Source organism: Chenopodium album, chromosome 10, assembly GCF_948465745.1.
Source record: "Chenopodium album chromosome 10, dcCheAlbu1.1, whole genome shotgun sequence".
NCBI lineage: Eukaryota > Viridiplantae > Streptophyta > Magnoliopsida > Caryophyllales > Amaranthaceae > Chenopodium > Chenopodium album.
Window position 1 is genome coordinate 63,124,034 of NC_137843.1, and position 24,849 is coordinate 63,148,882.

At 37.1% G+C, this 24,849-nt stretch overlaps 1 protein-coding gene across 2 annotated transcripts; it reads right to left on the bottom strand.

The window, feature by feature from the left end:
* Positions 1 to 725: 725 nt before the first annotated feature.
* Positions 726 to 22,091, bottom strand: LOC145562891 (flowering time control protein FCA-like). 2 transcript variants are annotated; one of them, XM_081623312.1, is made up of 19 exons: positions 21,541 to 22,091; positions 18,791 to 18,861; positions 16,601 to 16,679; positions 12,558 to 12,640; positions 12,427 to 12,484; positions 11,297 to 11,364; positions 8,238 to 8,304; positions 7,423 to 7,502; positions 7,236 to 7,300; positions 6,314 to 6,370; positions 5,957 to 6,125; positions 4,906 to 4,986; positions 4,271 to 4,813; positions 3,553 to 3,750; positions 3,272 to 3,457; positions 3,133 to 3,171; positions 1,477 to 1,536; positions 1,341 to 1,386; positions 726 to 1,212 (listed from the first exon to the last, which is right to left on the bottom strand). In XM_081623312.1, exons 1-19 carry the CDS (start codon positions 21,947 to 21,949, stop codon positions 1,205 to 1,207), a joined length of 2,367 nt encoding a protein of 788 aa, XP_081479438.1. In that variant the 5' UTR covers positions 21,950 to 22,091; the 3' UTR covers positions 726 to 1,204. The 2 variants fall into 2 exon arrangements, with proteins under 2 accessions (XP_081479438.1, XP_081479437.1); XM_081623311.1 differs by having other exon boundaries at positions 1,331 to 1,386.
* Between the last annotated feature and the right edge of the window lie 2,758 nt (positions 22,092 to 24,849).

A 24,849-nucleotide genomic window follows, 5' to 3' on the forward strand; every position in this document is an offset into this window, starting at 1 on the left:
AGTGTTGATGTTTGCAGGCGTTCTGGTGGACTATTTTAATTAGTACTATTGTGTGAACTGCTAAGTGTTGATGTTTGGAATTTTCTAATTTATGTGTTAATGTAATCGTGTACTATGTATGGCTAAGAAGTTGGTGAACTCTGATTTGAAAATCATCTGAAATAGAAATCCATAAAAACTATCCTAAACATTGTGCACTACTCTTTAAATTGTGTGCAAAATCTGTTTTGGGTTAGAAGCAAATCATGCAATAGTAGAGTTTTGTCATTTTAGTTAGGAAGAAGGAATTGGACTGATCTAAATGACAAGTGAATGATTTATATGATCAAATTTTTCAGACAATCTCAAATAAATTAATTTCCCGAAAATAATTTGAACCAAACTAAACCTTAAGGTGATTAGACAACCCACAAGTCAGGACAAAGTGTGTTGTAGCAAAGATCAAAATGAGTAAAAATATACTCTTTTAAAGTAGCATGTAAATAAGCTCCACGCCACTCTTTACCAACACAGTAACACCGCCCAATTCGGGACACAATTCATATACTATCCGTTCCTAATTATGCCTTGACTTTTATGGTCACCTTTTGAAAACTTTGACCACAAAACTCACTAATACAAATTACAAACCTCAAACCATATCAAGAGATCTTGTTAGTCAACTTTCAATACATTTCAAAATTTTAATGTTATAAATTCTAAGTGTTTAAAATAAAAAGGAACGGAGAGAGTAGTTTATAATATAATAATGATGTTATTGAAAGATTGGTGTTCACTATCATTTTTCTTTATTTTCCCTGGTATGAGTGATTATCAATAAATATATGGTACAGATCTATGCTATTACATTGGCAACTTCCCACTCCAAGTTGGGATAAGAGCACCTACTCTCAAGACTCTTATCAGTTACCAAAATGATAGCGGGGATGAATAAGTTACTACATACTACAATATCAAAGCTCCACCTAGAATGCCTCAATAATAGAAGCAATAACAATGCTGCGATCAGGAGACCTACTGTAGACAGTAAACTAACTTAGGCTGAAAAAATTATCAGGACGAGAGCAAAATACCCAACATTTACATTACATACACAGCGCCCAGGTATTTGTAACTGATGATACATTGGCTCCAAAACGTCATGGATTCCATTGACCCAATCCTTGATTAGAACATCACTCAGATGCAGAGCTGGATTATGAATTCAGGTTCCTACAGGTATGCCAAAAACAAGATGAGAAAATCAGCACTATTTTACTCAGTGGGGAGGGGGGTGGGGGTGGGGGTGATGGGGGGAGTTATTTTGAATGTCCAAGCGAAAATGAAATACTTTGACTGACCACCAGAGTTGCTCTTCCAATTCCATTCCTGTGCAGCCTGTGGGCCCTGCAATAAATGAACCCATAAGATGAAAAACTAACTCTAAAAGACACTAACTTTATATAAAGCAGACAATACAAGAGAGCTAGGAAGTACTTGTTGGAAGCGAGCATTGGCTAAATTAGCAGGTGCCTGTAATTGTGGATAAGAAGCCTCCTACAAAATAAAGCACAGTATATCAACCCCTTACAATTATTTAATATACACACACATGCAGACTTGCATACACAATCGGATGTTAGGCCTTATATATCTCAGTAACAGTTAATGAGAGGGAAAATAAGACCTCAGATGGGACAAAGAAAATATATGAAAAGTTGAGCCACCTTAAAAATATTAATATATTATACACTTCCTAAATTTAACAGGTTGTGCTTCGAAACATGTCATATTAAGTGATAACCTTGACAAAAAACAAAGGTTGCACTTACATTGTTAAAGACATAAAATTTGATATAATGAACAATAGTTATAGTATATCCACTCTTAATCCTTAGAACACCAATTAAAATGTTGCCCCCCTTTCAGAAAAAAAAAAAAAAAAAAACTGTTGCCCTATTATATCTTTATATGGACAAAAAAGAAAAATCCATCTGTTCCTTTTGTTCTTCCTACAAGGAGTTTTTTTTCGCGAGACAAAAAGTCTGAGAAGGAAGAACATTAAAAGAGCAGCAGGAGTATTAATCAGACAAGAATACAGCACATGCATTTCAGAGGATTCAAAAGCTGGTGATACTGCATAGGATGACCTCCCTCTACGTCCATTATTGCTACCCACTCCTTATCTATGCCCTTCCGTAAATAAATTTTACCCAGAATAGGTTACAAAACCAAGTTCCACTAACACCCTAATCCCTGCCATATTAATACTGCAAATTCTAATCACAATTCTTCGAATTAACATAATGCTATGTTCTCTGTCATCTTTTCAATATATGAAGTTCCTAAAGATTTAAGACTATAAACACAGACGACTTGTAAAAGAGCCTGATAAACTAGTCAAGATTTAACCCTCCAAATCACCCAGATAGCCCGATCACTAACAGCCATAAGTACAAGCTTTACACAAAATAGATGTAGATTTTGGGAAAAGAGAGTCTTATGGTTCTAAGCCAATCATGGAGGAGCAGACAGAGCCTGGAAAGCAAAAGGCAAAGACTTGAGGCATAGGGGAAGCTGCTGCGGGTAATGTAGTAATACAGAACAACCAAAGTAGTCAGTAATGGAAGCACCAGAATCAAGGCAAGATCAGCATCACAAGCAGAAATGTCAGAAATATGGCTTGGACACTCTGATGTGACATGCCGAGGAAACAGGGTCGAGATAAGAATTGGCAATAAGACTGCAATGATGGCAATTAAAAACCCAGACAAGGCAAAGCTGAAATTTCGAAACATAGCAATAGATATTGTTGGTTTAATTAATAGTTTGATTTTTTTTTTTTTTTTTTTTTTTTTTTTTTTTTTTTTTTTTTTTTTTTTTGTTGTAAGTCTGTAACTAGAGTCCATAATTTACCGATAAAGGCTAGGAGAGGGGGGAAAAAGAAAGAAAAGATATAAATGAGCTGCCTTTGAAAACAAGTGCATGATTTGAAGTTATACAATAAACGGTTGTAGCATAGATTAGATTCGGGACAAATTTGTCAGACAGTGCCCAGGATAAGCCAAGTTATACCACCCTTTATATTGACAAGAAGCCTGAAAAAGGAGAGTACGAAATTGAAATGCTTAAACAGTAAATTAAGCAACCTACCTGAGCCATAACGTTGCCCATACCTCGAGGAGCCTGGTACTATAATCATAAAGAAAACAAGACAACAAACAAAAGTGAGCAAAAGCATAGTAAATTGTAAAATAAGCAATTATAATAGAAAACATGGATGATGACTAACCATTGATGACAAAGGCGGATTCTGTGACTGCTCAGTGTTGCGAAATTGTGTCTGAAACTGCGGTGGTTGTGACTGAGTTGCCTGCTGATTTGGAACAGCCTGCAGGCTTGGCAGGTTAGATGGTGGTAGAGCAGTTGGCTTCTGCTGTTGCTGCTCATATAACGCCAATTCCTCGGGTTTCACCCACTACATATTTTGAATGTAAAACTTCACATGTTAACTTATAAATGAAACAAAAAGTAAGACAACACATCTAAGAAGTGAAAGAAATACCATCTTACCCTGCTTTCACCAGTTACACTGTTATAATAATATTTGTACCCATCAGGAGAGGTATGCTCTGTCCAGTTACATTTAACTGGAGCTGGTCTAGCAGCAGCACTTGCAACAGGTGTAGAAGATGTGGAAGGTGTCTCAGAGGGTGGTGGGACAGCAGGTGTACTGGAAGCTGTTGTTGGTGTGGCACCAGCCCATTGTGACTAAACAAAAGAAGGGCATTGCTTATTAGTGTATGCAAAGAATAATAACTACAACCAAGCACAGAAAATAAAGCTCACAAGACAAAGATTACGGTAAGATAAGCAATTAAGATCAATTAAAATATAAATTTATCTACATGACAATCCCTGTACAGTCAACATTTACAAACTACAATTTCAGTAAATGAATCCATACACAACAATCCCTGTACAGACAACCTTTACAAACCATAAAGTCAGTGCATGAATCCATACAGGTGGGTATGCTTGCACGGGAGCACACACACACACACACAAACACACAATATCACTTGTCTGCAAAGACGAGGTGAAAACATGATATATTACAAAATAAGTCCAGAAACAAACCCCTAGAACTACAATTCTTTCATGGGAAAAAATTATCATGCAGCTGAGACAATCATACAAAAATCCCTAGAAGCATAGCATAGTATCATCAAATTGTTAAAACAAACAACCAAATAAGGAAAATGCACTTGCAGAATGGTCTTTTGCCCACCTGCTGCCTGGAAGCCTGAAAATTCTGCTGTACTGGTTGGTTATGCATTGATGGTTGCATCATTTGAACCTGTTGTTGAAGTTGAGAGAATGCCAGCTGAGATGACTGAAAGCTAGCTTGCAGAGTCTGTCGCTGTTGTGATAACATCTGTGTTATCTGAGATGGAGATTGTTGATAAGGAAGCGGTTGCTGTGGTGTTGAAGTAGGCAGCTGTGAATTTGTGTTTGTAGATGCAGCATTAGGCCGGGGTTGTATGGTCATAGGTGTTGTGGCACTCTGCTGCGCTTGAAACTGAGTAGGCATATTGCCAGTTGAACCATGAAGCTGTTGCAATGGATATGGTTGGCTGTATGGGGCTTGAACACCAGCTTGGGGATAATGGGGCCTCACAGAAGCTTGAGAAACAGGTGCCTGATTATATGTTCCTGCACCTTGATGTAGTTGTAAGGGAGTCGGGATGTGCTGAGGTGACTCAAGGGGCTTCTGCAAAGGTGATATTTGCTGGCCACTTGGAGGCACATGTGAAAAAGATTGTTTGAAATTCTACAACCAACGTTTAAAAGTTACTAATAGCACATGAAAGCGTAGTGAAAAAAGGAACACAATGGACACACTTACGTAGAAAAAAGACTTACCTGTGGAGATGTTGAAGCAGCAGGAACAGTTCCTCCAATGGAAGCTTCTGTGAGCCTGCCTCCAGGACCAAAATGAGAACCCTAGCATTTGGGGCAAAATAAGAGACTAATTCACAGTTCACACTACTCATGTTATTGCTATTATAAAAATAAAAAATAAAAAAAATAAAATTAAAAAAAATTAAAAATTAAAAAAAGAGAGGGAGAAGATTGGCAATACATTGTAGTAAAACCCTCATGTCAGACATTCATACTTCTCATTCAGAGGAACACAAAATATAATGCAACTTATCATCTAAAATACGTAGTACTACCTCTTTTTTTTTTTCCTTTTCCCCCGACTCATTGTAGCTATGTAGTTTAAGAAAACTCTGATAAAGATGAGAGGGTATAAGAAAAACTAAGATATTGTAATAAGGTATGTGGTGTAAGATAAAGTAAGAGAGGTAAAAAGGTGTAGATACAGTGGGGTAAGAGGGGTATGATGTAACGGAGTATATCAAAAGATTTATGTAACTAGCATAGTTCAACCACATATATTTTCTCTGAATTCAACTTTAACAACATACTACAGTGAAGCTAGGTGCTCCACGTCCACCTATTTTTCTGAGAAGTATATATACGTAATACCACTTCACATATATCCCAGGCCTTAAAATACTCCCTCCGTCCTTTTATTAAAAACCCGTATTCCTTTTTTAGGAGCCCAAAATTAAGAACCTATTACTATTTTAAGGTTGTACTATATGAGAATATTCTCCACTTTTTGATGAGTTATCTCTTTTTTGTACTTTAACATCAATTCCCAACACTTTCTCTCTCCCTCTCTTCAATTATTCCCAACCACTTTCTTTTTCTCTCTATCTGTGTCTAACTCCACATGCACTTGTGTACTTTCACCAACTTTCTTAATTCCCGTGAAAAAACCCAAATAGGTTCTTAATAAAGAGACGAAGGGAGTAATTTTTTTTGTTTCAATTCTTCTTCACAGGGATGTCAGATGTTTTAACTTTTAAGAAAAAGTAAACAAAATTAGATATGTTCCACTTACAGGAGTCGCAGAAATTGCTGTGTCACCAGACCTAGGAGGAAACTGATTGCCAAACCCATGGACACCAGCGCTTGGAGATGGGCCTAGATTCTGCGGGCTCATAGGCTTCCATGCATTTGGTGGTCCCCGACCACCCATAGGACCAGGAATATTGATACCCGAGGCTGGCCTGAAAACATAAACGTATAAATAACAAACATCAACAAACAGATCGTCAAAACAACTTATAAATTGCCGACAGATAGATCATCAGACCATTTTAAATTAACATTTTTCTTAACTTTGAAATTGATAACAAAAAAAATCCTTGCTCCCCCACCCCCACAAAAGAGAATTTTATGAAAAATTGTACTGTACCGGATTCCTTGTGGTGGGGAAGGACCGAAACCTGGACTTCCAAAAGCAGGATTAGCCCTAAGAAAAGCAAAAGAAATATATTGAATAAACCACCTTGAAACCCCCCTTTGAAACCAAGATATATTCATTTGCAATTAAGGTATATCAGTAGCAGGCTAGCAGCCACATATTAAGCATCAACCCAAAGAATTGACACTTACACAGCATTTTATACCTGAAACTTCCTCTATTCAGGTAGTGTAATATTATAAGAAATTAATTTTCACTAATCCAAAGCTTATGTTAGACATAAAGTCCCATGGTAAGAAGAGTACAGCAATCTCGGTATAATTAGTCAAAAGATGAAGAATATCAAACTCTAATTGAAGTTAGAGAGGTATTTTCTGCATTATTCACAGGTCTCATTCACCGGTTGCTCCACAATGCCAGACACAATATTCAACAGACAACCCCACAGTAAAAATAGTACAGCAATCACATTGGTATACTTTGTCAGATGATGAAGATTATCCAGAGTCATTGTCTGCGTATAAGCTTTATTTATGGGTCTTATTTACAGGTTGCACCACAATGCCAGACATAATATTCAACAGAATAACAGCTAACATTGAATCAGATAACACCATAGATGAACCAAAAAACATAGATAGGCAAATATTAAAAGGCCTGATGGATAAAATGCTGGCAAACCACAACCCTAAACAAAAGAAAATTACTGGACACATGGGCAAGTTAAAGACTTACAGGGGTTACAGGTATAGAAACTATAAACAACACCAAAATGTTCAATGATATTAGTGTTCTACAAGTTGGGGTTAATTGCAGCATCTAATGTTTATTGACAAAGAACAGAGACGTTGATCATCACAACAGTTTCAGAAGAAACACATAATGTAAGATCCAAATTATAAGCATAGTCAACCTTGGTTCTCCAGCCCTAGGCCTCTTTGGATCAGCAAACCGAACAATTAGAGGTTGATCACAACCCTACAAGCAAATTGAGTTTGTCGAATTAGATACTATCACAACCCATGCATACTATCCATGGGAAGAAGATAGCAACAAAATTTTTTACAAATAAAATAATCGTAAAATATATAAAAGCATACTCTCATTGTAAATATTCCATTTAGAGTGTTGATAGCTGCCATTGCCGAATCCTTACTGGAAAACTTGACAAATCCACAGCCTTTACAAAAGTAGTCATAAATCAGTGACAAAGAAAAACTGGTGACAACTAAGAAACAAACAAAGCAAAAACTACACTAGGTATGTAGAAGGTTGTCAAGTTTTCTTCTATGGGGTTAAATAGAATCTCTCTCCATCCAAAAATAAGTGTCACGCCTTTCATAGGGAAAATACAAAAAATCATGACTTAATCAGTGAACCAATCTCTATACATAACCGTAGCATGTGGGTATAATTCGGCTACTGCCTGAATAGTAAATAACTAAATACTGGTTGAAAGTGGGAGGAAGAACTTCATAACAAGAATTCTTAAATTCACACACGGGGCCAGAAAAGAATTATCATTTGGACCACACAGTGACAGATATTACAAACCAAAAGTCAAGACACGGAGAAAATTTAAATTATTCCTTTTCCTCCACGGCCCAAGGCTAGATAGCTATGTTCCAATCACCAATGCTTTAACAACAGGGGTATTAGTTCCACTGAGACACTAGTGCCAATAGATGGATCAACAGAGTTACTCCCCATAAATAAAAGAATTATCAATCAAACGACTGAGAAAGGTCCACATAAATCTCACTTGGGGTACAAAAAGAAGCATTAAGCGTAAAAGTACAAATGAATTATTAATTTCAGGAGGGGTGAAGTGAAGGAAGAAGGGTAAACATAAGATAGAATAGTTATTAATAGAGAAAAAAAAAATTATCAAATTAATCAGCAAATAGCAACAAACCTCTACTCTGCTTCCTTTCATCACGCATGAGGTATACATCTTCAATACGACCATATGGTGCAAAAATCTGTTAAACGGGAAAATGCAACTAAATATGTAGCTATCATTCAAGGAATTATAGCACAACAGAAGTAGATAATTTTACGAAATTAGAAAGGCCTGAAAATTAGGGCAGGAAAGAGCAGGTAACACCATAACAGAAAAAGACCAAGGTTTACATATGAAACAGCAGCAGAATTACAAAAAATATTTAATAACTACTAGTAGACATGACAAGGCCCCACCCAGGCACTTATCTCAAGCTGATGACTCAAAATGTCCCTAATTCCCACCAGGGAGTATAAACTTCTAACAGGTTTAGGCTACATTTGGCTTGGAACAAATACAAAAGGTTAAAAACAATATTTTTGCACAATGAAATTTTTTGTTCTGGTAGTACCATGAATTTTTTTGTTACTAGAAAGTCTTACGATAGTAATATGGAATGTATGGAGGTGCTCAATAATGTTTGGTAGGACTATTGAATATAAAAGTTTGTCCCACACGTGAGTAGTGCCTTGGCAGTACTCTATAAATGTTTTAGCTCGCTGGAAAACCTTTTGGTGGTACTAAAAATGGTTCTGAAAGACCTAGGAAAGTTTCTAGCAGTACTGAAAAGTGTGCCGGTAGTACCTCACCAGGTAAGTGAACAATGCAAGACCGATGCGGATTGGCAGTACTATGAGGGTTTTTCAACGATACTAGCAAGTGTTGGGAAGTATTATAACATTTTATAATGATAAATTGAAACGTTTTGGTAGAACTGTCAAATTTAAAGTCAGTTTCATACGTCCCTTGGCAGTACTATATATGGTACTAGAATATTATCTGGTAAAAGTTAAAAGGTTTCCGGTAGTATTAAAAACTAATCTAATAGTATCTCCACAGGTAAGTTAATTGACACAAAATGAGTAGCTTGCCCCAGTTATTGGCCAAGTGACCTCTCATTGCTATAGATACAATTCCCAAGCCCACCCCCCCCCCCCCCACCCCTCTTTTCCCAAGCACATACAGAAGTTGAAAAATCAATATATAATTGTTGCCTCTTGGGAGATCAGGGCCTCAACGCATGAGCTAGCCACTCTAGCACAACATTCCCTAGTTTCTGTCTCCAATTATTCTTCAACCTTCTACTTAAAGCTACTAAATACAGTAAATCTTGTCTACTAAGGAAAAACAAACAAACATATTTCAGCTAAATTTCCAAAATTGAACATAAAAAATTATGATAGGGTATCACTGTATCCTGTAGGCATGTTTTGTGGAACGTGGTGGAGACAAGTTTTACATATGTGATTGGGATTTACTTAGTTGCATTTGAGGCACTCCAAAAAGGAGATTTTGTGGAAGTACAATGAAGTTAATGATCAGCTTACCCAAGTTCATTTGAGAGTAATCAGAACTCAATTCAAGTCTTTGCACAAGAAAAGCTCTAATACATTATTCCTTAGATCTAGTTCAAGCTATTGCCAACCATCCAAGGATAATTTGCAAGGAAATCAATGGTAAGATGGTAGTAGAAAAAACTGCAATCCTAGACCGCAAAAAATCATTTCAACACAGAAACTATTCAAGTGAACTGAAATCTTTCACAATTATCCATTAACACGTTGTTGAGTTCCTATCTGTAAGTACAAGTGTACAACATAACTATGATGGATGTAAACTTGTAAAGACCTTGATGGTTAAGGCCGTAAATGCCGTCATGATAGAGATAAAGGAGGAATACAAATCCCCCTTACCAGACAAGAATGGTAACAGCAGTTCTTCACTAGGTTTTGGAGAAGAACCTATAAATTCTGAAACTAGCTATTTTATCATATATTGGCACAACCATATGACTAGAAAGAGGAAGCTATCAAGTAGAAGCCGTTTTGACAAAAGATTTTAAAAGCTTGCGATAAGGTAAAGGTAATCATAAATTAATAATATCCGATCAAAAGATGTACCTAAAATTACAAGTGCTTTAAATGAATAAATGGTATTAAAACACTTAGCGGAAGGCTTGCAGAGCTTCTCCATCATAATGCCCTTTGATTTTGCCTTCGGAGTCACCACAGCTCGAAAGCTGGCAGTATTACACTAAACTTTTGAACTCCAGCAAAAATTCTTGCAGTCTTACTGTAATCACTGCCAATCAATTATTCAGCTAAAACTACTATTGGAAAGGGACGGGAGACCCAAAATTTAAGGGAACAAGAGTAACTTTTAAAAATATTGAACCAAAAGAAGAAGAAAAAAAATCAATCTTTTGGTAAATGGAGAGAAGCAGAACACAGCATAAACAACGAGAATGCCGATAAAATCATTAACAAGGAAAGGAAGGTGGGCATAAAACTGTAAGAGGATTGGTGAGAAGGTGGTGTTATAAGAGAGAAAGATGAATCAGTTGTTTATAAAGAAGAAAAGGTGGGGAGTCAGTAGTGCTGGATGGGAAAGGATGGGGGTAACATAGAGGTGAAGGAACACTTTAAAACCGTTTCTAATGGTTTGTACATCAAAGAGTAGACCCTGGATGAGTAACAAGAGTCTAGGAACTACAGTAGGCACCTCATGAAGAGCCCCCCCCCCCCAATTGTTCAGATGGAAAGAAGTACATCAAGGAGTAGACCCTGTGTGAGAAACATGAGTCTAGGAACTGCAGTAGGCACCTCATGGAGAGCCCCCCTCCCCCCACCCCCCTCTTCAATTGTTCGGATGGAAAGCATTTTAATGCCTATAGGAAAAAAAAAAGATATTAACATTTATGCCATTAGATATGATGAATTAAACAGATTTCGGCTCAAAGACAGCAAAAGATCCAATTAGGTTTAGAAGATGAACAAGACATTAATCACAAGAATAGTGGTCTTCATATTAACAGATGACCTGATGACATGTCATTCAAAAAATTTCAGCAAAGTTGAGCAATAAGGTAAAGTGGTAACATACTTTTATATTTATTAACCTCATCAGCTGGATCATATGAAACAGACTATGGACTACAAATACCAAAAAAGATCAGAATTTCCAAATAATACCTCCTCCACTTCCTTCTCTGTAGCAAGCTTGTTAAGTGACCCCACAAACAACTTGTACTCAACTGTGCCTAACAAATAAAACAACACAATGAGCTTTAAACAAATCAAGCAATAATGCAGAATGGTGCCTATTTAACCAGTTCGTGTCATCCCTTCAAAATTTAAAATCTCCCTCCACAAAATTCCATAATCTCTAAAACAAGCAATACAAAAGATACATAATCTTTTTTAACAAGAAAAGAATGCAAAAGATCAATGGAGACAAATGCACACCCACTGGCCCAAAGACATTTTAAAACAAAAAAGGGAATCAATAACTTCAAGAGAGCTAAATTTGCAGCTAAATCATACAAAAATACTCCCTTCGTTCTGCTAGAGATACTCCTAGGCCTCCAGTGGTGATCACATACGCAAGGAAGAAGCATGGCAAAGGCAGTAAAACCAATTAATAATGCAAGGGCGGGGGAGTCATTAGCATTTATAATTCTGTTAGGGAAGTTTGTTATAGTGAGAGAAGAATCTATTAACAAGAGGGTTGGCAGGCTAAGTTTAATTAAGGGAGGGAATTCAGTTGTAATAAGCATGCGAAAATTATTGTTAAGCTTTTGCTTAGTTGGAGAGCTCCTTTCCTCTCGAATGAAAGGGTGCATTGAGAGATTACACTGATCAATCAATGCAATCTATCCCCCTCTCTTTTCTAATTGCTGTTTGAAGTCTGAGTTTGCTTGTAGGTGGCTGATTCCTAGCACGTTCATTTATGTTTGTCACATTTGGCATATCACATTTAAAGAGAAAGAAACTTTAACCTAAACATAATCATGAGGTATCTTGAGAAATTTGTTTCAATGTTTAGTTTCAATATATTCATTTTTATAAGTATAAATTATACGCAATTAAAGATAATACTAAAAAATATGTATTGAAAGTTTGAAAAAGTCAAACGGGACAAACTCAGGGAGCCATGTATAGTTAGCATAGTCAGGAACCAAGATAATAATAATATTATTAAGAATCTAGTAATTGGGTGAAAGAATATGGGAAGGGGAAAAAAACAAAAAAACAATTTTTTAAATGAAAGCCCAGAGCAGTATCTCAGAAGCTTAACACATAGAACCCTGAAGATTACATACCATTACCAAGACGTTCACGTTCACCGTCAGCATATCTAACTTGTATAGGAGCAAGTCCCTGAAGATGACAAACCATGTATAGTTAGCATAGTCCAATATGCCAAACTGGCTCCAGAGGCAAGATAACTCACCCCAGGCAAAGTATATTGGTTGTGTAGTGCTCTAATTGCCCTGTCTGCTTCTTCAGAAGTAGCATATTTGATAAAACAACACCCTGCAGAAGTCAAGAATTTGCCCATAAAATGATTCACTGAGCTACTTTATGCATCTAGCAGTGAGATATTAAGCAATGAGACAATAAAAAGGGACAAATAACACACATAATGCACAGATGGTGCAATAAGATGATGCAACTCTAGGCTACATAAGATGACTTTTGGATTAAAGCATCAAATGTCAGAGCAGTCAGACTGGTCCTGAAAATGAGGAGCCAAAACTGGCCAGGCATGACATAATAAACCACTGACACAGCTGAATCATTTAAAAAGGTTCACAAGTGGACATTGGAAACTCATATACCTTTCCATTTTTAAGAATGAAAAGCAAGATATGCTTGCCCTAATAATCCTGGGTAAGCACCCGGAATTGCATAATCCGAGAGGGAAAACAGCTCTTGAATGTTCACAAAGAAAGCAATACATGGGAAAAAAGTGTCGCATTTAGCCAACATAGTAGCCAACATTAGTCTTACAACAACTCTCTATGAAAACCAACATAGACGACTCAAGAACATATTCTACATATCCTGATGTAACTTCCAAAAGCACCAAGTGGGTCCATTGTCATAGGTCTGTGAATGAAGACGGTGTGGCCCCAAGGAAGAGAATCGAAGGGGAAAAAAAAACTAAAGCCACCTCATAAAATCGCAGCCTCTATTCCAAATTAGTAATGAAAGCAGGATAGCAGCAAATACGGGTAAAAATACTTGAAATTCTGTACACCGGGCTCTGGAACATGAGCTTAACAATCCGGATAATACTCCGGATTGACACATCTCATTAACAAGGCATAAACCATTGGATAAACTAAAAGGGTCTCCATATCATAGATAATTAGATACCATAAAATCAACTACTCCCCCCTACTAAGGTATCTGGCAATGGCAACCGGTAATTCGGTGCTCAACATTCATAAATGACAGTCCAACTACAGCTCCTTAACAATGCCTGTGTTGATCCAGAATAATGTATTAATGCATAATAGGTCCATCCTGTTTTGCTACATTACTGATACGAAGCCTCACTACAACTCAATCAAAATTTTAGAATTAAGGTCAAAGATACATCATGCGACGACCGTTGCAGCCCAAAATTCAGCACTTTGTGGTATTAAACATATAGAACACCAAGAAACAAAATATTTCTTCCCAAAAGGATTCTAATAATATTATACCTAACCACTGCAGGCAAGCTAGTCAGGCCTAGAATGTAAAACGATGTGACAAGAGCTCAACCATAAAGACCAAATAGAAAATTAACAATAAATACTTGTCTTTCCCAAGATAGGAACATAGAAACACATCCAAGACTCACAAAAATAAACAACCACACAAAAGAAAAGTGGAAATAATATGCTACAGATTTATACATAAAAGCCCCTGCAATGCCATTGGTTGAATATGACAATAACCACATAGCAAGATAAGGATGTGTGTCAGCTGGTTCAAGTGACAACTCCTCCAGCTCAGCTCAAATAGCTACAAGTTTTACTTCATATCGACAAAACTAGAGACATTTTTGGTAGACGCAATATTTATCCAGCTAGTCACAAACAGTCAACTACGTTCTCAGACATGGTTTGCAGATATCATTTGGAATCGTGAAACTCATTGCATGAAAAGAGACGAACAGTGCTCAAGATCACACAGTAAATAGGTAATGGGAGTCATGGGAGATATTAAATTGCGCACAATTACAATCTTGAAAATTATTGCTCCATGCAAAATACTGAGAACCCAGAATAATACATCACTGAGAACCAGCAGATACTAACTGCAGCACAAAACTTGCTTCAAAAAGCTTATCAGCCTAACAAAGTTTAGGATGAGCAAGAATAAAAGGAATTTTATACAACAATATTGCACTATCAGTCTATCATCAATTCTGACTCAATTAAAAAAAGATATATCAAACTTGTTGCCATCTAAGAATATGGGCACCATCCAATAAACCCTTGAATATAAAAAGCTGTCCCAAGTCCAAAAGCTTTGACGCATCCTGTATTCTTGACTACCAAAAACTAAAGAATGATACCTTTAAGATTTTGAGGAAAAGCTGCCAGCATAACAGACACATAGTATTTAAAAAAAACAACACAAATGCTGAAAGGAATTGTCACTTGCTACAAGTTTCACCAAATCAACAACTCAAACGACCTAGAATCTGTCAGATTTCGTAACCTGGAATCCGGGAAGCTCACAGCTGAGCCAGCTTTCTTAAAGATTTGAAGCTGAGATATAGGAAAATTTTATCCACGTTACCATAACCTGTAACTAGTGTCCAATCATTAAAAGGATGCATTGGAAAATATTGCTTATCTTTAACCTAAACTTATATATCCAAGCACCCATCCCACATAGTAGTGTCTAGTGATAACCAATAGACATCAATAGTAGTAGCACAGAGATTAAAATCATTCAATTAGGATGGAACATCACAACATTCAGCAACATCTCAGATGGCATCAGCAATATTAAAAGTAAAAAACAAACCCCGATCACTGCAAAATTCAACCATACACGACACCTAGATTCATAATCAGAGGCGCAGAATTCAGTACTCTGAGAAAAATAGCTAAATTAACGAAATGGCTTGGGTTTCGTGTGTTCAATTGAATCAACTGTCATATGGCCGTACGATGGGGATAAAGCCCTAACTAAGGTAGAATATATTCCGGAAGGTTAATGGTCAAAAACCAGGAAAAAATCCCACCATCTGTGATTAGACAATGCTACACCTTCGGCAGATGAGGAAACCAACCAATTCCTGAAGATAACGCTTGATGCCTCGGGCACTTTAATCTTTAAAACAAAGAACCAACCCAGAAACAGATATAAAACGATACCAACTACCATGAGAAAAAATACTAACTATACAAGCTAAATATAACCTTATTAAATAAATGCAAAAGAAAAACGATACCAAATACCACGATAACACACTGCCGCATTATGAAGAAACATGCAGTATACCACTAGACAGCTACCGAATCTTAAAAAGCCAACATTCTAAGTGAATCCAGCTAAACTGAACTCATTAAAACTAAATTGCCCACAAAGCTCAGGACTACACTTTTCAGATTCACCGAGTGGAAAATGTCTGTATCTAGCATAAGAGACTTGGAATCCACTGCAATTTCCTCAGCAATAAATACAATCATGTCCAATTGTCAAAATCCTCCAGTAGGATAATGTGTGGAAACTAAATATGTTCTGATGCCATACACCAGTGACCAAGCTTTATACGGAAACAAGAACTTAAACCATTGAATCCCTACAGAAAGAAGTATTGCCATATAAAACTACTAGGCCAACAGCAAGAGGCCTGAGAGGTTCAGGAGGCAAATCATCAAAATATCCCATAATTGCACCATAAAGTGTCACCAACATCAAAGCCAACTCATCTAACATTCAGACAGCTAAAAGGAAATCCAAACTTATCAGCCTAACATGGTAAAAGAAATCCAAGGCATCCAAACTTTTGCTATATACCATGGTAAAAGAAATCTGACCAACAGGAGCCCCTTTAGATTAAATGTCACAAACACCCATTCAAATAATAATCCAAAATTTTTGAGTGTACAAGAGTTTCAGAACAAGACATCCTGACATACAATTAGCTATAGATCTGCAGAAGACATTCCCATTACAAATGACTTGCTGGGTAATGCCTTCCCCACTGCTAAAGCCACTAGTACTAGAGCAGGTGCTCCAATTTTAAGACTGGTCTACACAGTCAATCTAAGTAGGTCTACGTCCCTTGCCTCTTCTTGTTTGACACTGCAGACTTAAAAGAAAGGTTGCAACCAAAATCAACAGGCTCGAAATTGTTGCAAAAACTAACTGAGACGAAACATAGCTTACACTTGCTCCCCTTCAACCGCACATCACAGAAGCACACCTGAAAGGAGAAAGGGGTACAAACAGTAATTATTTAAAAAAACTCAAAACACATACCTTGTTGCTGCCCAGTTCTCTTGTCTTTTATCAAGGCAACCTCCAACACCTTTCCTTGTTCTTCAAACAATGGTCGGATCTGACAAGAATAATCATACATATTAGCAATTTTTCCAAAAAGTGCAAAGAACCATAACAAGGCAAGTAGGCAAGCAGTTGAATCCACTCGCAAGTTGACTAGTACATTACAATTGCTGATTCCCACCTACATTGTTTCTGTTCTTAGTTTTTTTTTTGGAAGAAGTTTCTGTTCTTAGTTTATTCTTCTATTTGTAAGAAAAAATTTGCTAATATGTTTTAGAAAACAATGGCGCAGACCTTCCAGAATTCAGATAAATTATAATATCTCCACCAGATTTAAATGGTAAGGGGTAAGGGTGCTAATTGAGTTGAGCAGCTCTCGAGCAACTCGAGATCGACTCGGTCAACGCTCGGTCAAAACTCGACTCGAGTTGGCTCGACTCGAACTCGACTCGAAACCTTAATAAGCACGAGTCGAGCAAGCTATAACTCGACTCGATAAGTTCGCAAGCAGCTCGATAATGTTTTATTATTAAATTATTATGTAACAATTTATAAGAAAAGTAAAATAAAAAAAAATAAAAAAATAAAACAAATGATACTAAAACGTGGCATAAAGAAAAAAATACAGCAATTATAAAATAGAAAAAGAAAAAAAAAAATAACATAAAACACTCCTTCGTAATTAGCAATACTAGAGTACTAGAAATCTAGAATACTCTATCACTCATTCACTTAAAAAAAAAAAAAAAAAAAGAACCCTAAACACTTCTCCTCCATAACTTCATTCACAGCCGCCACTTGCCTTTATACTCTCCTCCCTCCTTAGTTTTTTGCTCTTTTTTTTTTTCTTTCATCCTTAAAATTGAAGTAATAAGCTCGTGAAGGATTTCAAGTGAAGAAGGAAGAAAGAATCAAGGTCAACTAGAAGACAATTTTAACAAAGAACAAGCTTTTAACATGGAAGCTGCGTTTTGTTACTCTCTTTTCTTGTAGATCTATATATGTTCTTGTAGTTTTATTAGATTATTGATAAAATTTATTCAAAAAGTTGAACAATTTTTTATGTTCTTGAGAAATTAGAGGACTAAATTAGGCGTTTTATTTTTCCAATTTTACATTTAATTTGGGCGTTTATAATATGTGTGGAAAAGGATTAATTTGGGTGTTTATATTTGGGTGTTTTCAATAGATTTAGCTAAGTGAGAAATCGAAGCTTAACAAGTCACGGGTCGAGCTGCGAAAAGATTAAACGAGCACGAGTTGAGCATTAGTTTACGAGCTGCGAAAAGATTAAACGAGCACGAGTTGAGCAGTAGTTTAACGAGCTTAGTGAGTAACGAGCACGAGTCACGGCTTTCGATCACGAGTCGAGCACACCCTAGCTCGCGATCGACTCGCTCAATTAGCACCCCTAGAAAGGGGTAAGACTGCATATATCTAGATCACCTCAAGCTCTGCCTATGGCAGGATACATACTGGATGGTAGTCTTGTCATTCTAGCTGCAGATTGTGCGCAATATAGTCTAATGATCACTACCAGAACCCTCACAGAGGTTTGGGGGAATAAGAGAGAGGTGTTGGGCATAAGAAAGAGACGCAACCAGTACAGACAAGATAGTACCAAGAAAAACCTCTGCAAGCACACCCCCCCCCCCCCCCCCCCCCCACAAAAAAAAAACCCTAAAAAGTGGAAATGCAAGCATAAACAGTCCTAGTATCATAATAGGTTTGGGGATATTGTAGATACAGCATTTAAAGAATTCAAACTATCAACACAGCCCACAAAACAAGATGAAATTCAAATTCACTTTTTGCCATAAGTTTGTTTCCGCCAAAAGTGAAAACATAGTAAGAGCATGAGTCATATCCAGCTCAAATAACCCAGGATATGCATCTACACAATAGATGGAAATAGAACAAGGAGCATGGACTGCATAAAGCCTTAAACAGCATCAAATCTACTGCCAACCACATGTACATCTACACACAAAATGCAAATAAAATTTTAACAGTCATATTAGGCCACATGTTCTTTAACAACAAAGTGTTTCTCATCCACACACAACCAAAATTAACACCAGATACAATTTTCTTTGACTTTGATTACCAAGAGTCCCAAGATCAGAAGGAATAACATGTGAAATAGAATAATTTAGACTAGCTTACCTCTTCTTCTGTCACAGTTCTGGGTACAGAGCCCACAAAAAGCTTAACAAAATTTTTCCCAGCAAAATGCTCTGGAAATGAAAATAACCAGTCAGATAATTAACAGGGAAACAAAGATACATATCATATAACGACGACCAATTCTTTTCTTCGTCCTTTATTTTCACAGAGGAAAATGATGGTTAAGAGGGAGAAGGCATAAGCTGAAATTAAATAGAAATAAGAGGAATGCACATGTTCCACATCACACCAAACAAGGAAAAAAAATCAAATAAAGATGATATAAGAAATTAATTCATGAAAAAAGATCTTTGACGAGAAAGTGTATGTAAACCATGAATCACAACAAAAAAAACAAAGAAAGCAAATCACTTGGAACAATCAAATGCACCTCATAAAGACATAAATTTCACGAATAAGCTCCAATGAGAAGCTACATCTTCATGAGAAACAAGATCACAGAACTAACAAGCATGTCCATAGTAAGAGAAATGTCAGAGAGAGAAACACTCAAGCTACATTTTTCACTATAAAATTTGCCAAATTAAGATCCTAGTGTCGCAATTCAACCCCCTTTCGATGTTTAGAATTTAGATGTTTCCTAGGCCTATAAATCAAGTTTTCTAGGCCTTATATGCAATTATTATGTTACAGCCAAACCAATGTTCATTGTAAAAACAATGTAATTCAAAAAATAAGTTCTTTATGGATTGATATCAATGAAAAAAAAAAAAATTCAAAGCTGGACCAACCCATTGTCGTCTTGCTTTAATACTTATATAGTGTTATAGACCCTCAAACTCAGTTCTTGATATTTAATTGATAAGCACGCACACCACACCCCAATTGACCATTGTCCCAGCTTTTATCGTCAATAGACAAGAATGCCCCATCTTAAAATCAGACGCCCACTTGTATTCCTACGTGCAAACAAGTGACAAGCCCCTTTCGCTAAAGATACTAGGCAAAATGAGTAAAGACTATAGTTACAAGAGCCTTAATCAATTAGGGGTGGCAATTCGGGTTAGTACGTCGGGTTCGAGTCAATTTCGAGTTGTGCTTAGAAACTATCAAAAATAGTGTAACACTTAATATTATTAAGAAATATGAAATTTGGGTCAAATCGGGTCGAAGTTGGGTTGGGTTCGGGTTTCTCCCGATAACTTCGGGTTCGGGTCGGGTCAGGGATTGCAAGCCCTAGAATCAATCAATTAAAATGCTTATCACCTGTTATTCAAAATGAGATTCAAAGTGAATTTGGTAGATTTTATAGTTTATGAAACATTTTACTAGTTATACATAAGGAAAATAAGGATATTTAGTCAATAGAATTTCACCATGAAATGTAACATATGGTAGCATATTTTAAACTTTACTCATTGATAAAATTAAATGGAAGAATCAAGATCCACCTAAACAATCCAATGGTAGTAATTAAGTGAATATTGAGAAAATAATTAGACCTCATTATCTATATTCTATAAGTACTCCTTCCTCCCTTGGCATTTCATATACCATGACCCAAGTTCTACACAGCTTTGGTAAAGACTATACCTAATCTATATGGAGCTTGACTAGGTCTTGCCTTGAATGTGGTTCATCTCATGATAAGTTTAATAGTGAAAGAGGTTTACTTTGCAAAATATAGAAGCTCTCAAGCTAAAGTGCATAACCCATATAAGCCCATAATCAACTTAAGCTTGTAGAAGGCTCACTTGAGAGAGAAGGTCAAAAGCTCCTTTGCTTAGTAGAATCCAATATCCTGGGCTTAAGCACAACCCTTGCAAGGCCATCCACTGGGGCTCATGGAAGGCTGACCCCACACGATAGATTTCTAGGACATATAGACTCCTTGACCCTACCTTTACTTTGAAAGCATGTCCAGGTACTCCTAGGAATATGACATCTCAAGTGTGTCACCACCCAAGATTACTAAAACTAAATAAGTAGCCGGTGATTTCAAGCTTCTCTCTTCTTTATTTCTGCCTCTTCTTTGACTTCTTCATCCAAATTAAGATCCTAGTGTCGCAATTCAACCCCTTTCGATGTTTAGAATTTAGATGTTTCCTAGGCCTATAAATCAAGTTTTCTAGGCCTTATATGCAATTATTATGTTACAGCCAAACCAATGTTCATTGTAAAAACAATGTAATTCAAAAAATAAGTTCTTTATGGATTGATATCAATGAAAAAAAAAAAAAAATCAAAGCTGGACCCACCCATTGTCGTCTTGCTTTAATACTTATATAGTGTTATAGACCCTCAAACTCAGTTCTTGATATTTAATTGATAAGCACGCACACCACACCCCAATTGACCCTTGTCCCAGCTTTTATCGTCAATAGGCAAGAATGCCCCATCTTAAAATCAGATGCCCACTTGATTTCAAACTAAAAGGTTCACACATACATGTTGCACCACCGTTAGAGCCTTCCACAAGAGAAGAGTGGGCAGTTACTAACTTGGGTCATGCTAGTAGCCGATTTCTTCCAAACTAAATTAAATCAAGACAGAAAAATCATAACTTGGGAGAGGCAATTAAAGGTTGTTTTAAACTAAATTAATTCAACATTCAGATCCTCTACTTTTTACATTCAATCATCTGTATAATTTGTACTAAACTGATGATTGAATTCATTAAAGGTGGCCAATTTAATTCCTTGAATAACAGAAAGGCGTAAATTAGTAGAACACATGAAGCTTAAATTATACAAGTATTGAATTCAACTGTGAGAGAGAAGATAATTTACCTGGAGAAGCACCGCGACCGGAGAAAGGGAAGCCACGTTTCTGCCCAGCAACAGAAGGAATAGGTTGTTGCGGCATCGGCCGAGGCGGAACGGGTAAGTCATTCCCAAAACCAGCTTCAGGAGCTCCGACATCCCCGCCCAAAGGCCAGAACCCACCAACGGGAGGATGATGAAAACCTCCGTTATCGCCAACAGGGGGTAATTGCCGAGGAGGGCTTTCGAACCCGCGGCGGCTACCAGAGAAACCGCCGCCGAGGTAATTTCCAGGACTACGGCTGTGGTCCACCGGAGGACCATCGGAAAATCGAGAAGGGCGGCGTTGTTGGTGGTGGAAATTGCGGTCTCGGTCACGGTCACGATAATCTCGGTCGCGGTCGCGGTCACGATCACCTCTGTGCCTTTCCATCATTGGAGAGTGGTCGGAGAATCGAAACCCAAACCCTAACCCTAAGAAGGTTGGTTCGCCGGAGAAAGAGAGAGAGGAGGTGCGGAAGAGGAAGAGTGTGTGTTGCCAAGGGTGAATATGTGCGATTGATGGCCTGATGTGATTAGAGTGCCCGACTAATTGTACTACTTGTGTTCGATCTAATTGTAGTACTTTTTGTAAAAAAAAAAAAAAAAAAAAAAAACTTTATAATTCTTTGGGATTGCTTTCGTTATTTCACGATTTTTATTTTATTTTAAGAAAAAAAAAAACACTTTATAATTCAGTGATTTACTTTTTAATGGTTTATTATCATAACCCGAATTATATTGTTAATTTGCCTCTAAGGTCCCAATGATCGATAACCTGTTGAAAGAATTTTTTTTTTTTATTAGCCACATGTCATCATGTAATTGGTCCAAATTAAATTTTTTAAAAAATTTAAAACAATTAAAGAAAACAAAATAAAAAAAATCCAAAATTCTCACCCATCCATCCCCCACCATCAAACCTTGACCCCACCCCTAAGGGGCTAACCTCACTTGAAACCAGCTAGTCACCCCCCTTAACCACACACCTAAAATGTCGGCCGACCCTTTATACCCCCTATGACCCACTGTACCCCCGATCCCCGAAACCACCTCCTAGCCAACCTCGACCCCAAAATTGGTTACACAAGATTTAACAAGTATGGTTAACGGTTGAAAAGGGTGGAAATGAATTAAACTATATTTTTACTTTTGAAATTAAGATAAAAACAATACTAAAAATATCAAAATGTGTATATTTATTGAAACATTGTTTTACTTAAATTGTAAGGGGTCGTTTGGTTCTAAAAACATAATGGAATGAACAAAAGGAATGAAATAGAATGGAATGATAAACCATTTCATGTAGTGTGTTGTTTATTTTATAAAAAACAAAGGGAATCACCACCACCAACACCACCACACAACCCCTTTTTCCTTCACTTTCCCACTTCTCCAGCCACCCCACCATCCAACCATCACCTTGTTGGAATCCCCCAGAGCCGGTACACCTCCCCCACCCCTCCACTCCTCCCGAAAATATTCCCCCCTCCTTGGATAACCTTCCCTAATCTCTTTCACCTTTCTTTCTCCTCTCTGAATCAGCCATTGCCGTTAATTCCAAGCTCATAAACCCTAATTATTAATCATCAATACCCTTTAAACCCCATAAAACTCCAATTAAGAATCCAATTAATTCTCGTTCTAGGAAGATTAATTTTCATTCTAGGGTTGAGGGAGGTGCAAACATGGGCAGTGAACAGTGGCGAAGGAGGGACGACGACGGCCAGGGGAATGTTTTTGCGAGGGAGGGGATAGGCGCGCGAGGGTCGGGGGAGGGGCGGTGAGGGTCAAGTAGGAAGGTGTTTGGGTTTTCCGATAGTGTGGGTAGGTAGAAAGGTGGTGATGATGTGGTGGTGTGGTGGTGGTAGGGAATGGGAATGGAAATACCTGGGGGTGGGGAATGAACTTGGAAGGATTTGGGGGAATGGAGGGGGTAAAGGGAATGGGAAAAAACAGCTAACGACAGTAACAAAGGGAATCAGGGTGGTTGATTCCCTTTCCCTTTGATGAATACCCCCAACCAAACAGACCCTAAGTTTGTTGGCTTTGATTCTGACAAATTTTTATTTTGAGCTTAACATATATACTCCGTAATACCTAGTTAAATAAGTTAATAATAAAATTAAGTGAACCTAACAAGCTCTGCCTCGTGCCTTAAACTCGACACAACCCTAACATATGACCACTTACTTAGATAATTTATCTAAATTTTTTTAGTTGTAAATTAATTTCCAATCACTCTTATTAGATACTTCCTTCGTTTTTTAATTGACACTGTTTGACTTTTATACTATTCACACAACACGTTTTGACTCGCTTTTGTGGACTATGGTTTATATATACGATAAAACATATTCATATAAGATCTTGGTTGAATCGTTTCAATGTATATTGTATTAATATTCATTTTTTATAATTTTACAATATTGATAATTATAGATATTAACTGTTTAAAACATGTGTTGGCAAGTGTGATAATAGAAAGTGTCAACTTAAAAAAAAACAAAGGACATATTATATACAAAAAAAAAAAAGATTAAAACTTTGTTAACTAACTATCTTATTATCCTGTCAAATAATTAAAAAAAAATAAAATAAAATAAAAAAATAAAAAAAAAGAAGAGAAAGCTTCAAGGTTTGATCTTCATATAAAGTTGAGTACATATTTCTCCTAAGGCCTAGCCCTAAAAACCCCAAAGAAAGCACGCAAAATCACAAAAAATAGTGAAACATGAATCCTCAATTCATCAAAATTACGTCTACTCTCGACAACTCATACAACACTCGACGCCGTGTCAGCTTCTTCAGAGCTCCAATCCACAGCATCGTCACCTCCACTCCCGCCGTTGCACTCCAATGAATATACAACATCCGCCGCGACTACAAACACTCCATCTCCTCGTTGTCGGCCTCGGTGTCCAATGGAACTATCCCTGCACTAAGGGCACCTCCGCTTCAGCAGCCACTCTCCAACTCTGCATACTGCATAGACTACAACTGCCTCATCTTCCAGCTATGTTACCCCGCCTCGGCACCCGCCACTCTACGTAAGTTCCTCGCGGATGATAGGATCACCTTTGTTGGGGTCAATAATGGAAGAGATAAAAAGGTTTTAAAAAATTGTAGACTGGAGTTGGAGGTGTCGAATTTGGTCTATGGAAAAGATGGCTTTTTATTTTATGGGTGCTGATGATGTTGTTAAACTTAACAAGTTAGGGTTGAGTGATTGGGAACAATTTTGGTTAACTAATGATCAAGTTCAATATGCTTGTGGTGATGCTTTTTATCTCTTTT